This window comes from Ornithodoros turicata, chromosome 2 (assembly GCF_037126465.1).
Source record: "Ornithodoros turicata isolate Travis chromosome 2, ASM3712646v1, whole genome shotgun sequence".
Classification (NCBI taxonomy): domain Eukaryota; kingdom Metazoa; phylum Arthropoda; class Arachnida; order Ixodida; family Argasidae; genus Ornithodoros; species Ornithodoros turicata.
In genome coordinates, this window is record NC_088202.1 from 26,257,952 (window position 1) to 26,281,964 (window position 24,013).

Consider the following 24,013-nt stretch of genomic DNA (forward strand, 5'->3'; position numbering starts at 1 on the left):
ATAATACAACTGCAGCACGACATCACGGAACAAACATGTCTTCTTTTCGTGCAGAAAATTCAGGACGCAGGAGCTGCGCGGCTAGCTTAAAACCTATTTTGAAGACGTTACGTTATATCGGACTTGGTCCTTTCACTGCGGAGCCCCTTAGCTGGAAGAGAAAAGCAGCATCTGAACCAAGCTACAAGACTACACGAGCTGTCGCCTGGACCATCGCCCATCTCTGGTTTGCTCGACTCTTGATCAAGTTAGGCCTAGTCGCTATGGGTGACGGAAAGATTGGGAGCGCTGCCGTAGACGTCCTTCGGAGCTTCGCTGCCTCACTCGCAATGAATCGCATGATCATCTACCAAAAACGCGTAAAGGGTCTTCTCTGGTCACTCGATCAGATTGGTGACAGCAGTCCTACTGGGTTGCGATATCTCCTGACTGTGGCAGCTGTTTGGCTTTACCTCATTATTCGAGTGGCCGTCGACGTTAGCGAGGTATTGACTGAAGACGGCTTCAAAGCTTATATCAACAAGCAGCTGCTGCTACAGTCCGTTGACCCGTCCTGGAAGGTTGTAGTCTACGTTCTGGCAGTAGCGGACATTGTTGTCCAGCGGCTGGTCCTTTCGGGGACGACGTCGTTCTTAATGCTGTTCATGTGTCAGTTGTCGTGGATCGCAGTGTACAAGGCGAGGTCGTTCGACAGCGCTTTCGCTGCTGAATTTAATAGAGTTGGCCAGCATGGACACATCATGAAGACTGATCGATTGCGTTGGTACCGTCTTCAGCATGCTGATCTCTGTCTAGCGATTCAAGACATGGACGACATATTCTCGCCGTTGCTGTTCCTGTGGCATTCGATGCTGGTACTGGGATCTTGCGCGGAAGCGACACATTTTCTGCAGCTCAACGTGTCCGAGGTAGGTTGACCTTACTAGCCTGTTGAAGTAAATAACACGGAACGAAACACCCAGAAAAAAAATATTTAATAAAGACCAGCTTTTGTGCAGAGTCTGCACTTCATCAGGTGAAGAGATAGAAGCGTACATTGACATATAAACCCGACAAGTGAGGAAAGTGAATGTAGCCTTTCTGCATAGGTGGGGACAGAACTACAAAGCGGATGAGTAAAAGTAGAAGATGAGCAAAAGGCGAGGAATAAGTGGCGAAGAAAGCACATATATGACTGTTTTCACGTCAGATCGGCCAGGCATGAGATCCACCGAATAGTTTTTGTGCACGAAAAAAAAAAAGAAAAGGCGAGAGAGAAAATGTGGCCTACAACTCGAGCGTTTCACTTTTGCCGTATTTGCACTAGCATATTTACAAGCTATGCACAAGAGATAGCATTGTGCTTTGGTATGCATCCAGACAAGCAGGCTAAGCGCAAATTTTGGCGCACCGGTCTAACGCTTTGTGATATAGAAAATGGCGAACATGCTCTCTTGTGCAAGTTTGTTACAACTTCGACGCGTGATATCTCTGGCTGTAGTTGTCCCTCATTTCTGTATTTGGCACTAGTTCACTCAGATTTTAATGACCTTTCATTTGATGAATCTAGCAGGCATGGACCTCTTACAGATATCTGGTGCAACAGGCAAACGTTTAGGCATATTTCGAAAAGCAAGAATTTTCCGCGTTTATCTCTCGAAAAGGCCAATTTTTCTTTCATATATATTTTACCAAGACATGGCCAGATGTTAGACCTTTCCCCTGCTACCCAAGCTTCAAAAAAATTCTGCTTCAAAAGCTGCAGATCGGGGATAAGCGCGTTAACATGCGGCCCTATACTCTGCCCGCGTACATGTCGGAGCGGGGCTGGCGGCTCCGCGGGATAGCACCTCCCTGTCGCTGTTGCACAAGTAAGAAAAGAAACTACTTTGTGTTATCAAAAGCGCGATATTATGTACATGCATTTACAAGTCTTGGGAAGCGGAAACAGTATTTCGTAATGACAATGATAAACGATTTTCTCAGTGTCTATGAAAACGTTACTTCTACGTGGCTGGGACGTTAGTAGATGATACGGGAGATAAACAACCAGCAGTAGAACGCGGACGAGACACGAACGACACCACAACGCTGAACTGTTAAAAGACTGTTAGTAAAGAGGAGCGTTGTCCCCCACTGCCTGGAGAATGCACTTAGGAAGAGTTGCTACCACTCTGTCCAGAGGAGCTTCTCTTTACATGTTGAGCTCTCCTGATTCTGAACTTAAGGCCGTTGAAAATACGATACTTGCAAAAGTAAACTCTCTAAGTGAAAGCAATATAAAGGACAAGCCTTTGGACAGAAAAGTAGTTGTACCATACGTACTGCTTGCGACACGGTTGTCTGAAATCAGCAGCTCGTGGTTTAAGCCATCTGAAATCTCTAGGTGTTGCAAGGTCATTTATTTCGAGTAAGGAACATGTTCAGCATATGGTCCACCTTTAAACAGCATATTGGAACAACGTGTTCAAGGGCAATGAAGTAAATATAGGCTGCAGAACTACTGACCGGCGATTTCAGACAAGCGTGTCGCGAGCAGTACGTAAGTTGTCCCATAACATTAGGAACGTTGCCGGGAGACACGGAGGACGGGTGTTTTGCATGCCCCCTGTAAGCTTTCTGCGTTGTGTGCTAGAATTTCTGCTAGTAACACATGCCCTCCTTGGTAAGGTTAAACAGTCTACACGGTAACATGTATTGCCAATATCATCTATGCATTCCTCTCAAGCAATTGAAAATTCTGGTATCCGAGGGCTCATCCGCACAATTGGCGTTGGATGTGTTAATGGCTTACAATCTTGTCAACGAAGCAGGACACAGGTTTGTTCTCCAATGGGTTCCAGCCCATTGCGGTGTTGAAGGGAACGACAAGCCGACAGCGCCGCAGAAGCAGCTCTTTCGTCTTGGAGACGGACGCGTATCGCGCTGCTAAGAGGAGATCGTCGTTTTGTACTTCGACGCCTCGTAAGTGCTCTGGCTTCCCGCCAATGAACCGCTGACATTCTCCCCTAACCATGCTGATCAGAGTTGATCCAGCGCTCGCTTTCTGCATGCCTCGACATACCTCTCGTAAAGATCCCGCATTAGTTCATCGAATGCGCCTCGATGTGGCTTTTACAGCGCAATGGCGTTACCGCTTGAGGCAAGTTGACTCTCTCCAGTGGTGCTTAGAAGATCTAGAGGGTATTCTTCTTAACTGCCCACACTACCAACCTTCCCGAACCGTACTCTCAGGATCCCTTAACGAGATTGACCCTCGCCCCCTCTTTCTCACAAATTTGCTTGGTCCCTGGCCACATCCAGCCCACTAACGCTCTGCCCTGAAAGCTATCTTCATCTTTCTGGATACCATAGGATTTCGATCCTTATTGTGAAGGGGCTCATTATTTCATTCCCTGCATCACCACCAGCAAGGGGTAGAGTATCACCACAAGGGGCGCTGAAACTCCCCATTCATCATAATAAAGTCGTTGTTGTTGTTGCATTCCTCTCTCCTGCCATAAGGTACACATTGGGCAAACTGGGCGCTGCATCAACTTACGCGTAAAACACGATATATCCTATCTGCCACATTTGTGGCAATTTGTTTTTTTTTTTCTCACTCTGTGTCAAATGCGCAGAGCGAAAGTGTGTTTTAAATTCGCGAGAACTATATCAGTTGGATTTGCAGAATTTGGAGGGGGCAAAGAAATTGGAGTATTCAACGGAAATGTTCCTGTGTACGCGCACACACACACACACGTGAATGAGTTGTGCCAGTCTTTTCAATTTGTGCAGTTTGACGTTTCCCTGCAGGCAACTGACTAAATCTTTCGCGGCGTATGTTCTGGACCCTGCAAACACGACTTGATTGCTTCTTCGCGGTGTTGTATATGTGCAGGAAACCTGTCGTCATGTCAGGAGGCAACCTAAACATGGAAGAAAAGTAGACTGCGCTTGAAATTGCACATTTGTTGTGGGTATGTTGAGCTTCAAAGTACATGCACCCCAACCGCATTATCAAATCTGAAACTCGAGCACTTTATGTACATGCAAAGTCTTTGCTTGGGACATAATTTACTCAGTGTTCCAAAATTTCGTGCATTGCTTTCGATAGGAATAGTTATTTCCCTCACCTGCGTGGGCGTCGTCACGACTGTGCCAAATATGAGATGAGATGCTAGATACGTGCTTGAAACGACATGGGCACAAAAATCACATTAAGAAATCTGCAACACACTTTTATTCCTCCAAGGTGGAATATCAGCATGTAACTTACAATTGCACGGTGCTACTCAAATAAAGTCACGATATGTTTTGATGTGTCCCTGTTGATGTGAAGAGTGAGATGACACTGTTTGCCAACAGTATTTAGACCATTCTACGGCACCCTTGGAACATGAGCCTCATGGGCAGTATCAACTTCCTATCAGGACATGTGTGTACCTGGAGGCACCGCGCAGGTGCATCCGTTGTCAGTGCAGGACAGATCATCACCGGACAGGTAGAGCACGGCCTTTGAACGGAAATATTCACATCAGTTCGGGTATACCTACAACACCTGTCCAGGATCGGGACATACATGATCGATTTGGGAATCTTTTGGGACAAAATGTTCTATCTGGAATAGTTAGTATGAAAGTCCACCCATGTCATTGTATTCTCGACTTAACCTGGTTCCCGCGCGGGGACGCTCCTGTGTCCCCGTTAAATGAGTGCAACCACTTAAGCGGTTTCCCTCGGCATTGTATAACTTATCCGGTTCCTCGTCAACATACCCTTTTCCCTTTCCATCTTGAACCACTTTCTTATTCCTCGTCTTTTGTTCATCTTCTACTTTTTTCATACATTTTGTGGGTTCATCCTCATCTTCGCAGAAACGCGTCATTCACATTCCCCACTTGTCGGGTATACTATATGTCAATGTATGCTTGTAACTCTTCACCTTTGAAGTGCAGACTCTGCATGAAAAGCAGTGTTTATTAAATATTTTTCAGAGTGCTTCGTTCCCTCTTGCCTATTTAGTCACCATCTGCTACTGCACTGGACATTGTAAATTGTCTTCACTCCTCATCAACGTATGTTTGACGAAAAAGAAGTAAACCTTCTTGAACCACATAAGCCTGAAGCGTTTTATACAAAATTCAGAAACGCTTGAAAGCAGACGATACTGATGTGATGGTGGTGTTTGATATTGAAATTATGTTTTTCCTATCGCTTATGTTCGCTCTCCAAGCATCAATTCATAGGTATCTGTTTCCTTCTCTAGTGTATTCCATGAGTTACCGAATCCCTGCTTTACTTTTTGCGGACTTGTGCTCCATACGGCATTGTAAATTATTGGAATCCACACGATTCGAAATTATTCGCGCGCAGAAATACGTATATGCGACGTCAAAGTAAGGAAGTATTGGTGCGGCCTCGACCAACACCACCTAGACAAAGAAAGTGCAAAGCGGTCCCATATCGTTCTCAAGACTGATTTTCTGTTAAGCGTGTTGCACCTTTTTGTCTAGATTCAGATCTACAGGTTTCAAGCTAGCTGCGATCATTTCCGAATCCTTGAATTCGCTGAATGGTGAACTGCAGTAGCAGACGAATTGAATTCTGACTTCAATATGTCTATGCAGTGAAGGAAGGTGTGTTTGTGGGGGGGCATAGGTTCTTCTGCGTGCGATCGCGCAGTTCAATGCACGTCTACGAACATCCACTTATTGCTTCTTTGTGGATAGATAGATATTACGCCACGTGATTTCTACAAAGTTTACCTTCTCTGATGCGTGAGTAGTGCTATTTCGTGCCGTGTGGTAGGCGCGTTCTTTGCCCGCATTACGCGAGACGGATTACGCACACCTGCAATTCCAAGCCGCGCGGGCCCCCCACGTGTGTTGGAAGGAGCGAGCCCCACCGTAATGTGGGGAAGATTAAGCGCACCTGCATGGGGCAAGTAGGTATAGACATGCAAAGAAGATTCATACAGAAAAAAAAAAGTTATTTCTTAAAGCCAATGGTGCTGGGAATTGTAATGCCAATCAAGTGAAGGAGAAAAACCCAGCCGAAAAACCTTCACGACCTGAAACAGAAACTACGCAAGACAGTACAATTAATATAATGAAGAATATACTTACTCCTTCGCAATTTGTCAGCTCCCATACAGGTATGATTCAATATCATTAAAGAGGTGTCTCGAGGGATCACCCGTTGACTCAAGTGCACCGTCACATACAAATGATCAAAACCAATGCATACGCAAGCAAAACTATTTTATTATTGGCAAGCATAGTACCTTACAGACAAGTGTTTGGTGTATCGGAATTAAAATGCCACGTTTCCATATCAAGGGACACAACTTTTAATTAAAGAAGACATTCTTAATGAATACAGTAAAAATTAGAACTTTTACCATAACAAGTCTGAATTTCCTGTATGTGAACACCATCATCGCAACACTGACAATTTTCACAGGCGTGCCATTACGCATCATCCATCCATCCAACACGAGCAAATATTATCCAAGTGGGGTATAAATTTCAACCCCAGTGAGCCATGGCACAGAAAATGTACATTAAAGAATGAACCCCCAATGCATGTACGGCTGTACAAACAAAACCCTGTTATTATTGGCAGTCATCATTTCTTACACACAAGTTTCCGATTAATCGAAATCAAAACCCTATGTTTCTATATCAAAGGACACAACTATTAAAAATAGTTTCTTATTAAGTGCTGATAGATGTGAGGTATTAAGCGAATTTCGAGCACAATACAAAAGACCACCCGCGAAGACCCCCAATTATTATGTTTGTTCAAATCCTACGGGACGAAACTTTTAAAAACAGCTTCTTGTTAAATGGCCAGCGGAGGCGGTAGGAAATAATTCGATACTGAAGAATAGAGGAACACAATGAGCATCCAGCACTAATAGAGAGCCAAACCATCAGTTTCGTCAACGTGCAAACAACAGATACATGTAGGAAAATAATCTATCCACTCAAGCAATCTTCGCGACCTAACCTAGGCGAACACTAACAGAAAAATTTTGTTTTATGAATCTATTGCATGTATCGAACACAGAACACGACACATCACAGCTCATTTCCTCCTCTTTCCACATTCATTCTTCGAAACGTGCGGGGACACACACTCTCTCTCTCTCTCTCCGTACAACGAAAGCGAATACACATCTAAGCTGCGCATGCTTTGTTCCCCCAGGACAACACTTTTAGTTAATTAGTTTCAAACTTACAATCAACATGTATGTGACCAGCGCAGATGTAAGAAAATAATTCGATTCTGAAGAACACAACAAGGATTCTATCAAAACAATCAATAGCCAGAACTAATAGTGAACAGGCAACGATATCAGAGCGAACCAATTTCTCTAAGCCTGAGCCGAACAATACGCAAGCCTCCAACACGCAAACAACAGATACATATACGAGTACTAATACCACCATAATACCACGACCTAAGCTCTGCGAACGCTATGAAATACAATTTTCATTCTAACAAACAGACGCTACAAATCCTACTTTGTTTTATGAATCCATTGGAGGCATCCACAGTAATCCACAGACGATATACACGGACGGGAGAATAACGAACCAAGGCGAGCTATCTCCCGCTTTTTTACTTCTTTCTTCGAAACGGGCGGGGGCATTTACTTCTCCTCCTTTCCTCAAAACGGGGGACACTTTCTCTCTCCCGCTCTCTCTCAATGCCAACGGCCGTAATGCCTTTGCACAGAGCCGATATTTTTATTGAACAATTGCTGCAAATAAATGCTAATATTATTCAATTCTGAAGAGCTTATAAAGTAGAGGTGCTTAAAGGTACTGTAAAGCAGCAGGCAAGCTCTTAATATTGGCAGCGAGATTTGAAAGCTTATTCCGAAAGAAATCCACGCTGCAAATTTTATGTGCGACAGAAAACTCTAAATATTTTTTTAATCACGACTGAAATTGCGATGAAAAGACGAGGGGCGACGCCTGGTGGGAAACAATCACCTATTCGTCGAGCAACAGCGTTATATGTCCCCAACCTTGTATCGGCTAAGTCATGGGCTAAGTAGCCGGCTTCATAAACTTTCTTTTAAAAGTTTGTTCAAACGAGATAGTTCCTGACATATATTATCTCAAAATACCAGAACATTGGTATATCGTGGAAATGAGTAACAAACTGTCAGCAGGAACACCATGAGAGTCACCTACGCAAAAATGCACCACGTCGGGCAAGCCGACGTGGTGATGGTGGCGGTCCACAGGTGCCGCTGTACACTCCCATTGTTATTGGCATGTTTATGTTCGCCGCCCTACAAGGGGAAACTGCGGAATTCGTGTCGGGTCTTAGACACAGGGTTGCTCGTAATATTAAATCTGAATTATCTAATAAACTACAAGGCGGATTTGAACGAAATTTGTGGCGTCTGTATACTGAGCAGCCAGGCTGTCAAATGAGCCAGCAGTATAAAATTGTATGCCTGCTGCTATACAGTACCTTTAAGTCGCGGCCGCCTAGGGTGGCCATGCGGCCCCCTCAGAAGAAAAATATTCAGCCCAAGCCTCATGAACATTCAAGCCTAAATCGTAATCAACCTTTAATGATACGATAAAAATTTGGAAGTTCGTCGTTCCCTGTCTGTCTCTATTGCTTTCGTCGTCTCCGCTGGTGACTCTCTAAATCTGTCCCTGCGTCTGTTTCTACTTCATTTATATAGTAGTACATTTCTTCCAAATTTCTGAGCAAACCTTAATGGCCGATTTGTAATATTGGTGTCTTCAATCCCATCAGAAGCGCACCGGTTCAGTCGCAGGCTTGGCGACCTCACAAATGAAATCGAGGAAATATTGTTTCATTGCAGGAGACTTGGAACGGAGATTTTTGGCTCGACGCCTTTCGCAGTTGCAAACACCGTCCTTGATGACTAATAAATGGAAGTGTTTCACCTGCTGTGCGACGCACCCATCAAAACAAGTTCGCTGAAGTTAGTGCGGCTTCGTTTTATTCTTACGTTGGACGAAAGTATCTGAAGATAAGTATGTTGTCGCGGAGAAGCCTGTCCATGTTCGGTACAACATATGTCCAATAATAATAATTCGTGGCTTTACTTCGCGAGACAACTGTGTCAACGAACGTCTGCGAGCAGCCGTTTTCGGTGATGAACCTGAATAAGTAAAGCTACGCTCACAACTAGCAAACGAATACCTCAACGCAGTCCCTCGGATAGCAATTGCGCAATCATTTTGACACGATGGTGACGCAATAGTTAAAAACAAGAGGTGCCAAGTTTCCTCATGGCGCAGCAACTAAGAAAGATTACTGACCCTGTGACTGAGCAATGGCTAAGCAATACGTTTTATGTGGTTTTAAGTTGTGTGTTGTGTCATGTATATCAGAAACGGTCTACCCCAAAGCCGTGGTATGCGGCCCACGTAGTTCCTCCATGTCTCAATGCTACACGCAGACACGAATGAGTTCGGCATTCCTGGTATAGGGAATGTCAACGATTATAGAAAATTGCTAAATATTGTGCTAACATCATGCTAGCGAAACAATACTCAAACAACTTATGCAAGCGAGAAATATTACACATTTAATAACTTCTATCTATTATAATATCTTTGCAACACGAAGTTCTACATGCAGGGACCACAAAGAAACAACACAAGTATTCATCTGAAATGTAAATTATTGTAAAAGTTTTGAAAAAATAAATCGACAGACACAACACACAAATACGTAATAGATAGTTGAGGCTTTCCAAACTCAAAGAATATTCGGCTCAAAATCAGTATTTTTATTAATATCAGTCGAATGATCACCTGAAACAAAGACAAGCCAATGATTTGTCTTCTTTTTTTTCACATCTGATAATCATTTATAAGCAAGCAATGAGTACCCTACAAAGGAAACATGTCTTTTTCGTTAACATACACGACCAAGTAGAGGGGTTCAATAAACACAAGAAGCGGAGAGGGCATGCTTTCTAGCCGCCGACTGTAAACTTCCCCCACTCATGTCAAGAGAGACTAAGAACTTTAAACAAATAAAGTGAGCACATGTATGCATTAATTAAGTGTAGAAGCACACTGGGAAAGCAGAACAAACTACTACTCTCTCAACAACAATTAGGAAAAATCATCGAAGAAATGGACGAATATTGCCCACGATACCATAAGTCGTGGGAGGACGTGTCATTATCGCTGCATTTCGATATGTCATAAAGATGGTGGTATTCGGAGATATGGGAGAAATCGCACACTTGAAGGTACAGCTTGGGACAAAAGTCTACGGAACACGGCATTGGCGTATTTCTTTATCAGAGTGGCCCCTTCCTAACTATCACGTGGAGACCGAATAAGAAATGGGTGACTGGCTATTCTATCCATCACTCTGTGTGTTTCGCCGCTTCTGATTGCTTCTAGGGTGTCGCTTCTATGGAGAAATGCGACACCCCGGTGTTCCGTAAGCTTTCGTCCCAAGCTGTACAAGATATTGTATGCCATATCTGCAGTCGCTCCAAAAATATCTGCACAATAAGGTTGAAAGGACCACTGGAATTGGTGGTGGAGATTTTTAGGTCAGCTAACGAAGAACTGAAGTACTCGATGGCAGAAGTAATTCGAATCATTACAAACGCCGTTGTACTCATCAAGACAGCAGTCAGACCAAATAACCATATGTAAGCGGTGTATATTGCAGTCTTCATTATGGATTTGTTGAAATTACATCTCTCTATTGGCATGGAAAGTACTATAAAGAGCAAAACAAAGTGTTATCACGAGACGCATTCCACTATCACGGCTTTGCAGTTATTTTCGTCTACCACTTGATGGAATCACTTGGATCAATGATGTCAAATGAGCAGAAGTCTAATATTGTACAGCATCTGATGTACCATCACTTATTGAAACTCAACGACCATATCAACTGTGGTGTACCGCTGCACGATTTTCACCTAATACACTCTTGTGCGCCCTTCAAGAGTCTACATACCAAAAAGGGAAACGTCAATAAGAGACTGCACAATTTCGTGGCAACTAAATGCAAGTTACTGAAGCGCTACAAATACGGCGAAGTCATATCACCTGTGTTAATCAATACTGGATTCAAGTGGAACTACTATATAATGCATTCTCAATTCATCACTCAAAACAAAGACAGAAAATGAAAACTGCAGAGTTTGGAATAGGACAGTTGTATTTTATCAAATAAACAAGTGTATAATTGAAATAATTAGCGTAGTTTCTTTAGACATCACATGACCACTATACTGAATTGTATGCGTCACAGCGAAAACAAACAGCGAAGCTTGATTTCGAATGTGTTTAGCAGGGTACGGATAGAGTGAAAACAATCATTAGATCCAGTTGCTGACTGGATATTAATATTCCACACTACGTGCAATAAGTACTTCTAGATGGTATGAAAATGTAGTGGTCAAGTCACAGAGGAGTGTCAAAAAGCTTTTTAGCCGGCTATCTCCCAACTGTCCATAAACTCCCTCTCCTCTCAACAATAGAACAGAGAAGCATGGTCTTTACAATTTTAACGCCCGAATGATATAATTGACGGGGAAGAATTGGTACACAAAGTGAAGATATGTCATTGAAATAAGGAGGGATGGTACATACATTTTTTGCTTGCAAAAAAGGATCACTAATCTGTAGCTAAAACCTGTCATATTTTGTGAATTAATATGTGTGGTGTGTATATTTCTTAGCCCACTGAACTGGCTAAAAAAACAACATTAAACTTGCTCATTCTACATCATTGATCCAAGTGATTGCATCAACTGGTAGACAAAATAGTTGCATAGTCGTGATAGTGGAATACATCGCGTGATAACATTTTATACCTTTTAGTACTTTCCATGTCAACAGAGTGATATAATTTCAACACATTCATAATGAATATACACCGTTCAACAAACACCGCTTGTATACTGTAATTTGATCTGAGTGCTAACTTGATGTATGCAACGCCCGTTGCAATGATTCTGATTACGTCTGGCGTCGAGTAGTTCAGTTCTTTGTTAGCTGACCTCAAAAACTCCACCGTCAGTCCCAGTGATCCTTTCAATCTTGTCGTCCAGATATTTTTGTAACGACTATTGATATGGTGTACAACTTCTTGTACCTCCAATTGTGTGATTTCTCCCATATCTCCCAATACGACTCCGTTTATCACATATCGAAATGCATCAATAATGGAATCGTTTCGAGGCTCTTTTTTTTCTATGGTATCAATGGACTAATGGTATCGTGTGCAAAATTCGTCCATCTCTTCGATGATTTTTCCTTTATATAGTAATTGTTTGTTTTGCTTTCCAGTGCGCTTCTACACTTAATTAATGCATACCTGTGCTCATTTTATTGGTTAAAATTGTGTAGTCTTGATTGATGCTTCGATTCCTGAATCGCTATAAATAATGCTATCGAATCATGCCTATGCGAGCTGAGAACTTGGTAAGGAATAAGTATATGCTTTATTATGTCAATTGTACTGTCGTGTGTTGTTTCTGTTTCAGGTCGTGAAGGTTTTTCGGCTGGGCTTTTTCCCTTCACTTAATCCGCATTACAATTCCCAGCACCATTGGCTTTACTAAACAAATTTATCTTGTTTTCTTTTCTTTTTGTTTGCGTGTCTATGCTTGCATGCAGGTGCGCGTTATCTTTCCCCGCATTACGGTGGGGCACGCTCCCTCCAGCACACGAGGGGGCCCGCGCGGCGTGGAATTGCAGGTGCGCGTAATCTATCTCGCGTAATGCGGGCAAAGAACGCGCAAACCACACGCCACGCCTCCTACACGGCAAGTAATAATACTAATACTACTTGCGTGAGGGCAAACTACCGTAGCGTATGTAGAGGACGCTACTAGTTATCTCGTTAGAAACGATAACCGCTGGTAGGCGCCGATGTTAAGGGTGTTTAATAAAAGGAACCGGCATGACCGGGGGGGCGTGCTTTTTTCTTGTTTTTCTGCCCGCTATCAAGACTGGGTACGTCTGCAGTTACTCGTCAATTCCCAACATGGTGTCAGGAGTGGGATTCAACTGAACGTAAATGGGCTCCGACGATGAGGGAGTGCCCACGACGGCAGCCGTACGGGCGGGAAACTTCAGCCTGCGTTCACCGCAGGAATTTGACTTTGCGGTCCCGGCACAGTGGCCCCTATGGATACAGCAGCTCGAAGATTTTTCGTACGCGTCGGGTCTCTTCGCTGCGTCAGAAGAAGTAAAAGTTCGGACGCTACTGTACTGCATGGGACAGCAGGCGCGAGTAGTGCTGAACTCGCTTACTTCGGACGAAAAAGTGCTCAAGACTTTTGAGCCTGTCAAGTCAACGTTTACAGACCATTTCGTTCATCCTGTAAACGAACTATACGAGAGCTCAAAATTCCACAAACGTGTCCAACTTCCCGGTGAGACGGTGGACTGCTTCTACTCGACATTGCAGAACATGGTTAGGCGCTGCAACTACAAGTCGTCTGAGGTGGAAGAACGGTTAGTCCGTGATAGATTCGTCGTAGGACTCTTAGGGTACATTTATGCTGCAGCATCGCTGCTCGCTGCAGCTTCAAGCACATCGCTGCTCGCATAACCGCTAGGGTGCGTTTACCCTGCAGATTGCTCAAGATGCTGCTCGCTTTCGCTATATCAGTCGCCTAGCAGCGTTCACTGTGGAAGGATGGAAACGAGGAAAAGTGGGAAGGAGGAAACCGACTTCATCACAACCAATCGCAGGTCGGATTTCAAGACGCCAGTCATCAATGATACCAGGAAGACAAACATGTTTACATTCCTAGGTGCAGCGAGCAGAGCGGCAAGCAGCGGCGAGGATAAGCGAGCAGCCAGGCTGCAGGGTAAATGCACCAACAGAAAGCTCTGTGTTTGACCTGTCATCGCCAGAAGTCAGGTAGTCCCCGGGCATGTTCAAACATGTTTGGCAGCATTGTTGTGGCGATTATCATGGCGTGCATCTTTGGCAAGCAGCGATGCTGCAGCATGAACGCGCCCACAGAGATACATGTGTTTGTTTCGTCATCGCCAAACAGCGATGTGCCATGTGCCAGCAGCGATGCTGCAGCATAAATGTACCCTTAGACGCTCGTTTATCGGACCAGCTGTGCCGTAACCCAGAGTTGACGTTGGCGGAGGTTCTTGTCCAAGCACGCCAACAAGAAGATGCTGACAAGGAAAGGGCAAACCAAGGTCAACCTCAAGCTGTCAACATCGACTCCGCAAGAACGAGGAGGAAAAAGAAACAAACCAAGCCACAAGATAACGGAGGGGAACACGAAGATAAGGCTACATGTTCCTTTTGCGGCCGTGAACCACATGCGCGCTCAGTGTGCCCGGCTAAGGCGGCGTTGTGTCGATTGTGCCACAAGCGCGGACATTTTGCCATCGTATGCAGAGCCAGAAGAAGCAAAAACCTAAACAGCATCCAGCTATTCGCCATCAGCGCGTCCCGTAAAAAGGGGAAATTCGTGGAAGTCTTTGTGGACGGTATCCCCTTGCTGTTTAAAGTGGACTCTGGAGCCGAAGTAACTGTTATTCCGAGTACTTTCGGCTGTATTCTCGAGCAGTTGCAGGCACCCGACGGTGATTTAGTAGAGCCAAGAAATCACTCCCTACGCACAGACGGAACGTTTACAGCGACATTGGCATGGAAAGAGAAGGTGGTGACCCAGAAGATATACGTCGTCGAAGGTTTGGAGACTCCTCTTCTGGGATTCCCTGCTATCGAGGCCTTAGGTGTGGTAAAGTTCGTCGACCAGGTGGGAAGCTTCAAGAGGAAGTCAGGACGTGCCGTCTTACATGTGCCAGTAACGGAAAGTGCGCAAAAGGCGGCCACGCCTTCTGTTCATGATACCGAACGTGGACCATCCCGGTCGTCGGACATCTTCAAGGGTCTGGGAACACTAAAAGAAGAGTACACCATCAGGTTGCAACCAAACGCAGTGCCATTTTCGTTGAGTGTGCCCAGACGGATTCCTATCCCCCTCAGAGACGTGGTTAAAACGGAACTGCAAAAGCTGGAAGCGCAGGGGGTCATTCGCCGGGTTACACGCCCTACGCCGTGGTGTGCTGGATTAGTGGTCGTGCCGAAGACATCGGGAGGCTACCGACTTTGTGTGGACTTGACCAAACTTAATGAAGTGGTGCAGAGGGAACGTCACATTATCCCTACGGTGGAGCAAGCACTAGGTCTTCTGGGCGAAGCTAAGGTCTTCTCGAAGTTAGATGCAACCTCTGGCTTCCACCAGGTCAAGTTGGCTCCTGAGAGCCAGGAACTTACAACATTCATCACTCCCTTCGGTCGCTACTGCTACCAGCGCTTGCCGTTTGGAATCACATCCGCACCGGAATTTTTTCAACGGGTGATGGCTCAAGTATTGGAGGGCCAAGAAGGGGTCGTCAATATGATAGACGATGTTTTAGTGTTCGGCAAGGACAGGAAGGAACACGACCGTCGCTTTGAGTCTGTTCTCAGTCGCCTGAGGAACGCCGGTTTAAGTTTGAACTCCGGGAAGTGTGTATTTGGTAAGAGCAGTGTCAAATTCCTGGGCGTTGTGGTCGACGAGAGAGGAATTTCGCCGGACCCCGACAAAGTTGAAGCCATCGTGATCATGAAACCGCCGGAGAGCGTAGCAGGTGTCAGACGATTGCTTGGAATGGCGAATCACATCGGAAGGTTTTTACCAAATCGCTCTCAGGTGACTGCACCCATTCGTGCATTATTGAACAAAAACAGCATCTGGGTCTGGGGAGATCAACAGCAACAGGCCTTTGACAAGCTGAAACAGATGCTGGTATACGACCGATGTTTGGCCAGATACAACCCTGCTTACCCTACGACAGTGTCAGCGGATGCCAGTTCCGTTGGAATAGGTGGAGTTCTTCTACAGGACCAGCCCAACGGTGAGCGACGTCCAGTTGCGTTCGCTTCAAGATCATTTACGGAAACCGAACAACGGTACGGACAGATTGGGAAGGAAGCTCTGGCCATGACATGGGCTATCATACGATTTGAAGAATTCTTGCGAGGATTAAAATTCACCGTAGAGACAGATCATCAGCCGTTGATAACACTGATGGGTAAAGCCGACCTGGACCTTATGCTTCCTCGCATACAGCGTTTTCGTATCAAGTTGATGCGATTTCAGTTTATGGTGGTCTATGTTCCAGGACGACTGCTTGCAACGGCTGACACGCTTTCTCGTGCACCTGATCCAAGAACAACCATGAATGATCGTGAGGCACATGGGGTTGAACTCTATGTGGCGGGCATCGTGGAAAGCATTCCAGAGGATACGTGCGTGAGCACAACGGAACTAAAACGATGCCAGGCTTTGGACAGTGAATGCGTTCTGCTGTCAAGATATTGTAAGCAAGGTTGGCCAAAGCAAAACAAACTTCCACCGCAGGTACAGGAGTACCGCAAGTACCTGGGAGAGCTTTCAGTATGTAATGACTTGCTGATGCGAGGTAACTGCATCGTAGTCCCAACATCGCTTCGTGAGAAGATTCTCCAAGTCCTGCATGAGGGGGGCATCAAGGCATTAAACGATGCAAGGCACGAGCAAGGGAGAGCGTCTGGTGGCCTTCTCTGGGGAAGCACATTGCAAGTCTGGTCAGCGGGTGCCATCTGTGTGCACAGAGTCGAATCCAACGCAGCGAACCGCTCCTAAGCTCGAGCACACCGAGTATCCCCTGGGAGGAAGTAGGAATCGACATTTTGCATTTGAACGGCACGGACTATTTACTCATCGTCGATTACCGTTCTCGATACCCAGAAGTGGTGTCGCTGAAATCAACCACTTCCTCTAACGCAATCACCGCAACGAAGAGCGTTTTCGCACGTCACGGCATACCAAGGACTGTACGGAGCGATAACGGCCCGCAATTTGTAGCACGGGAATTCAAGCAATGTGCTTGTGTGTACGGATTCGACCATGTGACCAGTAGCCCCACGTACGCGCAATCTAATGGCCAAGTGGAGCGAACAGTCCGCACGGTGAAGGGACTCCTGAAGAAGTCGCGGGACCCGTATATTGCTTTATTAGTGTATCGAGACACCCCAGGTGTATCAGGATTGAGCCCGGCCCAGCTCCTGATGGGGCAACGGTTACAGACGACTCTCCCAAGAAGTCCATACCTTTTGAAGCCTCTCTGGCGCGACAGAAAATTCGACAAGAATGATAAACGAGCGAAACAGCGCCAGGCAAGCGACTTCAATCGACGACACGGAGTAGTGCATCTTCGTCCTCTAACTCCTGGTGAGCGAGTCTGGGTACAAGATGCGGAATGTACAGCTATAGTCCTAAGCCCTGCCAGGCGACCACGTTCCTACGTTGTCGAGACCACTACAGGGTTGCTGGAACGGAACCGAAAGCATTTGGTTCCATTCGATCGGGGAGACATCGTGGTGAACGAAAACCATCCGCCACTGAAGAAGCAACGATCACCTATGGCCCGTGACAGTCCAGAAGAGAGCTCGAGCGCCGAACAGCAAGCAACCGCTGACCGGCCCACAACCCCTTTGAATGAAGGACGGAGAACGAGATATGGAAGACTTATTGTTGCGCCGAAGCGCCTCAACTTGTAAGGAGTCTGTTTTGCTTAGACTGAGCTTTCGCAAGCATTTGTGATGTAATTTTGTTAATGTGATATTTGGTTGTTATCTCGGGAGGAGAGATGTAGAGGACGCTACTAGTTATCTCGTTAGAAACGATAACCGCTAGTAGGCGCCGATGTTGAGGCTGTTTAATAAAAGGAACCGGCAGGACCGGGGGGCGTGCTTTTTTCTTGTTTTTCTGCCCGCGATCAAGACTGGGTACGTCTGCAGTTACTCGTCAATTCCCAACAGCGTAGTCCTTGCCTCCCACGGAAACATCAGCCGATGAGGAGGTACCCTGTTGCTCCTGACCGAAAGGTGCTGGTTCGGTGCCGACCGTCACGACAAGCTATGAATAACCCTAGAAATCTGTAGCTTTCGAACGAGAAGGGTCGCAGGAGAGTTATTCGCGGTCACAGGCTCGTGCCAGACATATTTATTTGACTGATGTCAGGGAGCGAGCTTACCACGTGAGAAATTTCATGGAACATTTTGGTGCTACGGTACGTTTGTGGTTTAAATTAATGAGATTCAATTCTGAATAGTATTAAATTAACCGAATAACTTGTGGAATGGAGTCATTAATGTGGAAGGCATCGAAGGAAAATTGTTCGCTAGAACATCGCGAACCTCTCCACCAGACGAACCCTCCAGCCTTTTTTAGTTTTGTCTACTGCCGTGAACTGTCTATGATACGCCGAAGGGCAGGGGTGAGAGTTCATGCGAAAGACACTCGTCGTAATGCCTAAAAACTGTCACCCTCATCGTAATACTTATACGCTTCGTAACCTATTCCTAACGTAACCTAACACCGGCTTCGGTCCCTTACTTCCCTCTTAAAACTGTAAGTCTTGCTATGCAGCCGTAAGCGGGCCGTAGGTGAAACATGTGGCATCAAAACAAGCTTTTGCATGCCCTTTCAAGATTGGCTCTTCATCAATGTAACCGCTGGGGTGTGAGAGTCATGAAACGATAGGTCACTTACAGACACAACCATAGCGCTTATTGCAGCTCGCGGGAAAATCTTTGTACTCAGGGGCTGTGCGATGGCTGATTTCGCGCATGCGCTAACTGCAGATTGCAGTCAATTGGAGCGTCTTGTGCCAATAACATAGCATATATGCAGGGTAGCTGTACTCCGCTGCCTCAAACCGCTGTCATCGGTATAGGTGGTGAATGTTTAGGAAATGTATGTAAATGAAAGCAATTTTACGCATCTGACGACAGAGAGTTTCCTATGTTCCCCGAAATAAACAGAGGCTTTACTGACAACAGGCTCCTCTGTTCTCCGAATTCCGTTGTCGGATCCCTCCTACCCGGACATCTTCACTCGAGACGGCCATTGGGTGTGGACTAAAACAGCAGATTGACTGTGCTTCTAAACTCATTACGACACAGGGATGTGCAAGTTGCGCAGCCATATCGCATAGTTACTTTGTTCCCAGTACCGGAGGGTTAAACGTCTGCGAAAAGACTCGGACAAAAGGCATTTTCTTCACAGTTCCGCAGCGTATCCGTTTCGTCATTGTCCTTCTGACACGTGGTCAGGCTCATTCCAATCACCCATAGTAAAGCGCTGATAAGGTGACACACGAAACATAATCCAAAAAACGTAATAAGCATGCGTATATATTCTGGACATTCTGGTTTCGCTCCAGTACAGACACATTCGATACAAATTCGGTAAATGATAAACTTATTGCTATTTTCTGTGACAAACAGAAGTATGAATCATGTATGCAAATACAAATTTACAAACCCGATTTGTGCATAAAAACACGTCACAAAAGAACAACAGCAGTACCATTTTGCTTTCTTTAGTAAGTATACTATTGGAAATATGCAGAAAGTAGGTAGTTCAACATAGAAGAGTTTGCAACTACTTCTGCCAGCTTACTTCCTTGAAGGGGTAGCTACCCTGGTGGGACTTTCTTGCTCGAACTTACTCTAGACATCTTATTCTTCAGGACCTTTTTGGGAGACTGCAGATGTCCATGGACATCTTTTACTTGTCGTCGACGTTCGCCTTAGTGTCCTACTCCACATCGACGGTGTGCGAGGCATCCGACCGTTCGCTTCCGACTGCAGCAACCCTCACGAATGCGGACGAGGCTCCCATAAGCGACCCGTACTTCACCGGGCAGAGTCTTCTCCTCCTGTCGCAGATGGCAGTCCAAGGTGTCTCGCTGACTGCGTGGAAGTTTTATGACATGAACCGAGCCGCTCTGGTGACGACAGGAGGAGCGGTGGCCACCTATGTTGTGGTCGTCATACAAATGGCTCCGAGTCTTCTCAAGGCCAAAGCAGAATAACTGCGATCACAAGAAGCACTCTTCTGGAAGCTGATAAGTTTCCATGTGATGATGGCGTTACTGTTAGTCGTAACACACTACTTTAATCCTCTTTTTTCGTTCTTTGTTCTAATAAATATATCCCCTTCTACAGATTTTTCATGAGCAGCCTACGAGAGCACTGTATATATTTTTGGCATGTTGATAAACGGCCAGGGGGACATTCGTTCGACGAGCGTATGTAACTACTCCTAACTAATTACCTATCGTACATTACCGTAATTTCACGCGTATGCGCCCCACCGCAGATAAGCCGCAGTACACGCTGTTAAGAACATTTTGAAAATTTTCGGGCAGATAAGCCGCGGGCGATACGACGCCACTGATTGTGCGACAAAGGAGACCAAGGAGAAGGCCATAAACCTTTTGCTCCATACTCCGCGGTCGGCATGGTGTACAACAGAGAAGGTCAGTTCTAGCATTCTGTCAAGATGGGATTGTGCTTTGTTGTGTGTTTTTCATACATCAACGGGTCAGTGGCCTTCCAGAACACATGAATCACTTTCAGCACGTTAGTTGAAGCTGCTTGGGGAAATGCACGAAGAAGGTCAGTCTACTCGAAAGCGGACGCGCCACTGTTACGCATTGTTTGTGCATTGGCAGGGCAGTGCTGTTGAGAGAGCACTCGTCGCAGTCGGCCCTTTCGTTAAAACCGGCCTATGGGGAAAATACCAGGGGAAAATGGTCATCAGATAAGCTGCACCTGTGGATAAGTCGGAGAGCGGCCGTGGGGTAAAAAATCGGGCATAAGGCGCGGCTAATACGCGTGAAATTACGGTGTTTGACTCTATAATCAGCAGCTTTCGCACGAAAATGAGATCGGAATGAGAGGCAATCCTTGTTGACAGCACCTGTATCTTCCAAAATGCCTGAAAGGATCTCGCGCGTTGAAATTGTGGCGCAGCTAACTGCTATAGCAAATGTATTTGTTTGCATGAGTTGGGCCGAAAAAAACATCACAGTATGCACACGGAGCCTTCACTGGACCTTTAGGTGTTTCAACACTGAAGAGCAGTTTAAACTAACCGCAGTCCGCGCATTCAATATGTACAGGTGAAACAGGGCACTAAAAAGCAAAATAAAAATACTTTATTGGTGATGCATAATTGCTGTGCTATTTCAACAACAAAGCACATGTGTCACAAACCTTCGTACATCACAGTGAATTCGGGTTCGTGCGGGACAACTAGTAGAATCGGCACATATAATTTAATTAGGTGCATATCTGAAATGTACAACTAACCCTTCTGTCGAGTACAGGTTACGGCACCGCACTGCACTATGAACGCCTCTAACGTTAGAGACTGACTTTAGAGCCGTTTACGGGTGTTTCCCAGAATGCAAGTCGGAAGCATCCAAAGCAATGAAAACTGCCCAGTCACGCGTTCTTTCCCACGATCTCACCGTTGTGCTCACTAGCGTCTGCGAGCACAACGGTCAGATCCTGGGAAAGAACGCGTGACTGGGCACGTCTTCCGCCTTCAATGTTTCTGCTGAATCATATGATTCTCATCCAATCGGCGCGAAGAATACTGACATCAATGTTCTTCAGGTCAGTCAGCACCCACCCGGCCGACCGACCGACCGATGTATATGGAAGGAATAACGTAAATCTTACAATACACAAACACACAACACAAACAATAGCGCACAACATACACTGCACTTGGATGCGCCAGAATTCAAGCCTCTGGAAGAACCACAACTCATTTGTGACCAAAATACAACAGTCGACAGATTTATTCTCAAACTTAAACGAGGGAAAAAGTATGGTCTTGCGCACATGATGCTACTTGAACGTAATCCTTGAAGCTTCTGTAAGAAGAAGAGCTCATTTGTGATCGAAACACATCAGCTGGAAGATTTAGATTTACATTACGTAGAAAAAGAATGCGCAGTTGCCCACATGACGCCGCTTGAATACTGGAGGTTATGCGGGATCACTCTGGTTTACACTTCGCAAAATAAACTTCGAGAATAAACTCCTCGAAATAAATCACGAAAAAATCCACGGTGTAAAGATAAAGCCATAAAAATCAACGTTTGCGATACAAACGCTTCAGATTCAAACTTTCAAAATAAATCGTCTCTGATTGGTCGACAGGCACGACAGCTTGAGAGCAGTGAAGGCTTTTTGCGGTGGGCTGGGAAGGAGAGTACCGAGTCTGGACGAATCCTTTACTGTATTATCCGCCGGCTATCAGGATTCTGTTGACACTGCAGTTAATTATTTGTTCTGCTGCTCGCCTGTCAAATTTGTGTATGTCGAACTCTGAATTCGTCTCGTCTCATCAATTGAGTTCCCAGTGTTGGTTCCAGCTATGGTGGACACCTGCTATATTATGAACATTGTCGCGAACATCGCCATTCTCCTGCAGAGCTGCCTTGGTTGTGAAGTCGTAGTCTTGAAAAGTGACGATCGACGGAAAAGCCCGATTCCGATACCGTCTGTATGTGTTTGTGTATGTTCCAGCCTCAGAACCGCAGAATCGTGAAATCGGAACCTGCCTGTGGTTTTCCTTGTGAGCCTACGTTCTGATAAACGCATGGAACAGGTACTGGACAGACTCTCGAAATGCATTTCTGCAAATAAGCTGCATATGAATGTGAAGAAAGTCCATGACTTGAAAACCCGAGACGAGGTAGGGACGAAAACAGACACACACAAACACGGTTTCGTCCCTACCTTGTCTCGGGTTTTCAAGTCATGGATCGTCACCACCAACTCGCTTGCTACCTAACTTTCCTTTCGTGAAGAAAGTGTTTCTTTGTTTGCAAGAAAAAAAAAATTTCTCTTCGATTAATAACTTCAGTCAGCAGAGATGCCCTAATATTTTGTAACCAGCATACGGTAATCTCAAAGTGTAACGAAATAAGATTCTAATTTGAGGAACATCCACATTGATTCGTGCACCTTCCTAGACAACGATTTGCCACGCAAAAGCTACAAAAGATGTATCTAGACATAATACTTCAAGCACTTGTTTTCACTGGTCTTTGAATACCCTGGAACCTAAGAATGTCATTTTCTTAAATACCATGAAACGTTCTCACATAAATTGTTGCATCTTTTTTATTCACGTGGGTATAGAGCGCAAATTCTGGTTATCAAACGTCGGAACTGAAGAAAACCAAGCGCAATAAGTAACTGAAATCAGAAGTGTGAGAAATGAATGGCACCCTCTGTTGTATTTGTTTGCCTTCCTTTCTCTCCTGTGATCTTCACATTCAGAAATCCCGAAGTACGTTTATTAGCAGGTCACTCTTAGTGACGAACACGACGGTTCCTCAAACGAAATGGCCGAGGAACAATTGTCCAACAAGTGGCAACAGACATCAATTCCATGTGAGAAGCAGTTGCAATCTTTCACGCGTATGTGTGACCGTTGAGACAGGAAAGCTGTAAAGAAATCGAAGTGAATATCACGCTGGTATTGTTCCAACGTTAATGCTGGAATAGTACTCCATTTTGTAACTCACCTCCTCGCAATCGATACAGTCCCACGGTCACCTATAACGAAAGAATACGATTAACCTGGCTTGTAATGTACATCATCGCTTCACCGATGCAGCCGATCCTCTCCTGCCGCCATTTGCAATGCGTCCACCATCTGCAACGGAATGTACTTCGATTGTTAAACACGGGTAAAACGCAGGCGTCGTACGATGCATCACAGCTGGGTTGGCTGACATGAGACCTGTACTTAAAAAGCAAGGTGTCATCCTCCTCAAAGGCGAGGCAACGCAGACAGCGTCAAGAAAGTGGGAAGCGTGAAGGAACGTACTGCGGGAAAATACGTTGTGCCGTGTCACTCCTCACCGGCGGAGCTCGGAACAACGTAGTACGCTCCAACGAAGGCACGCATATTCAGCCGGCACGCGCATTATTCAACAAGCACACGAGTACAAGGTTCAGGAGGAACACATATTATTCAGCGGGCACAAAGCCGTTTCATACCAACGTGACGGCTTTCTACCTGCTGAAATTTGGCGATGAGGATCGCTGTGCATGCTATTTGATAACCGTTACGCTGCTTCCAGACGGTTACGGCTGTGTACCTGCAGCACTTTCTGAGGGAACT

General features: G+C 45.5%; 1 protein-coding gene across 1 annotated transcript; it reads left to right on the plus strand.

The window, feature by feature from the left end:
* Positions 1-263: 263 nt before the first annotated feature.
* LOC135384428 (uncharacterized) lies at positions 264-19,892 on the plus strand. Its single transcript, XM_064613629.1, has 4 exons — positions 264-908; positions 13,099-13,422; positions 14,015-16,591; positions 19,548-19,892. Exons 1-4 carry the CDS (start codon positions 264-266, stop codon positions 19,890-19,892), a joined length of 3,891 nt encoding a protein of 1,296 aa, XP_064469699.1.
* The last annotated feature ends 4,121 nt before the right edge of the window (positions 19,893-24,013 follow it).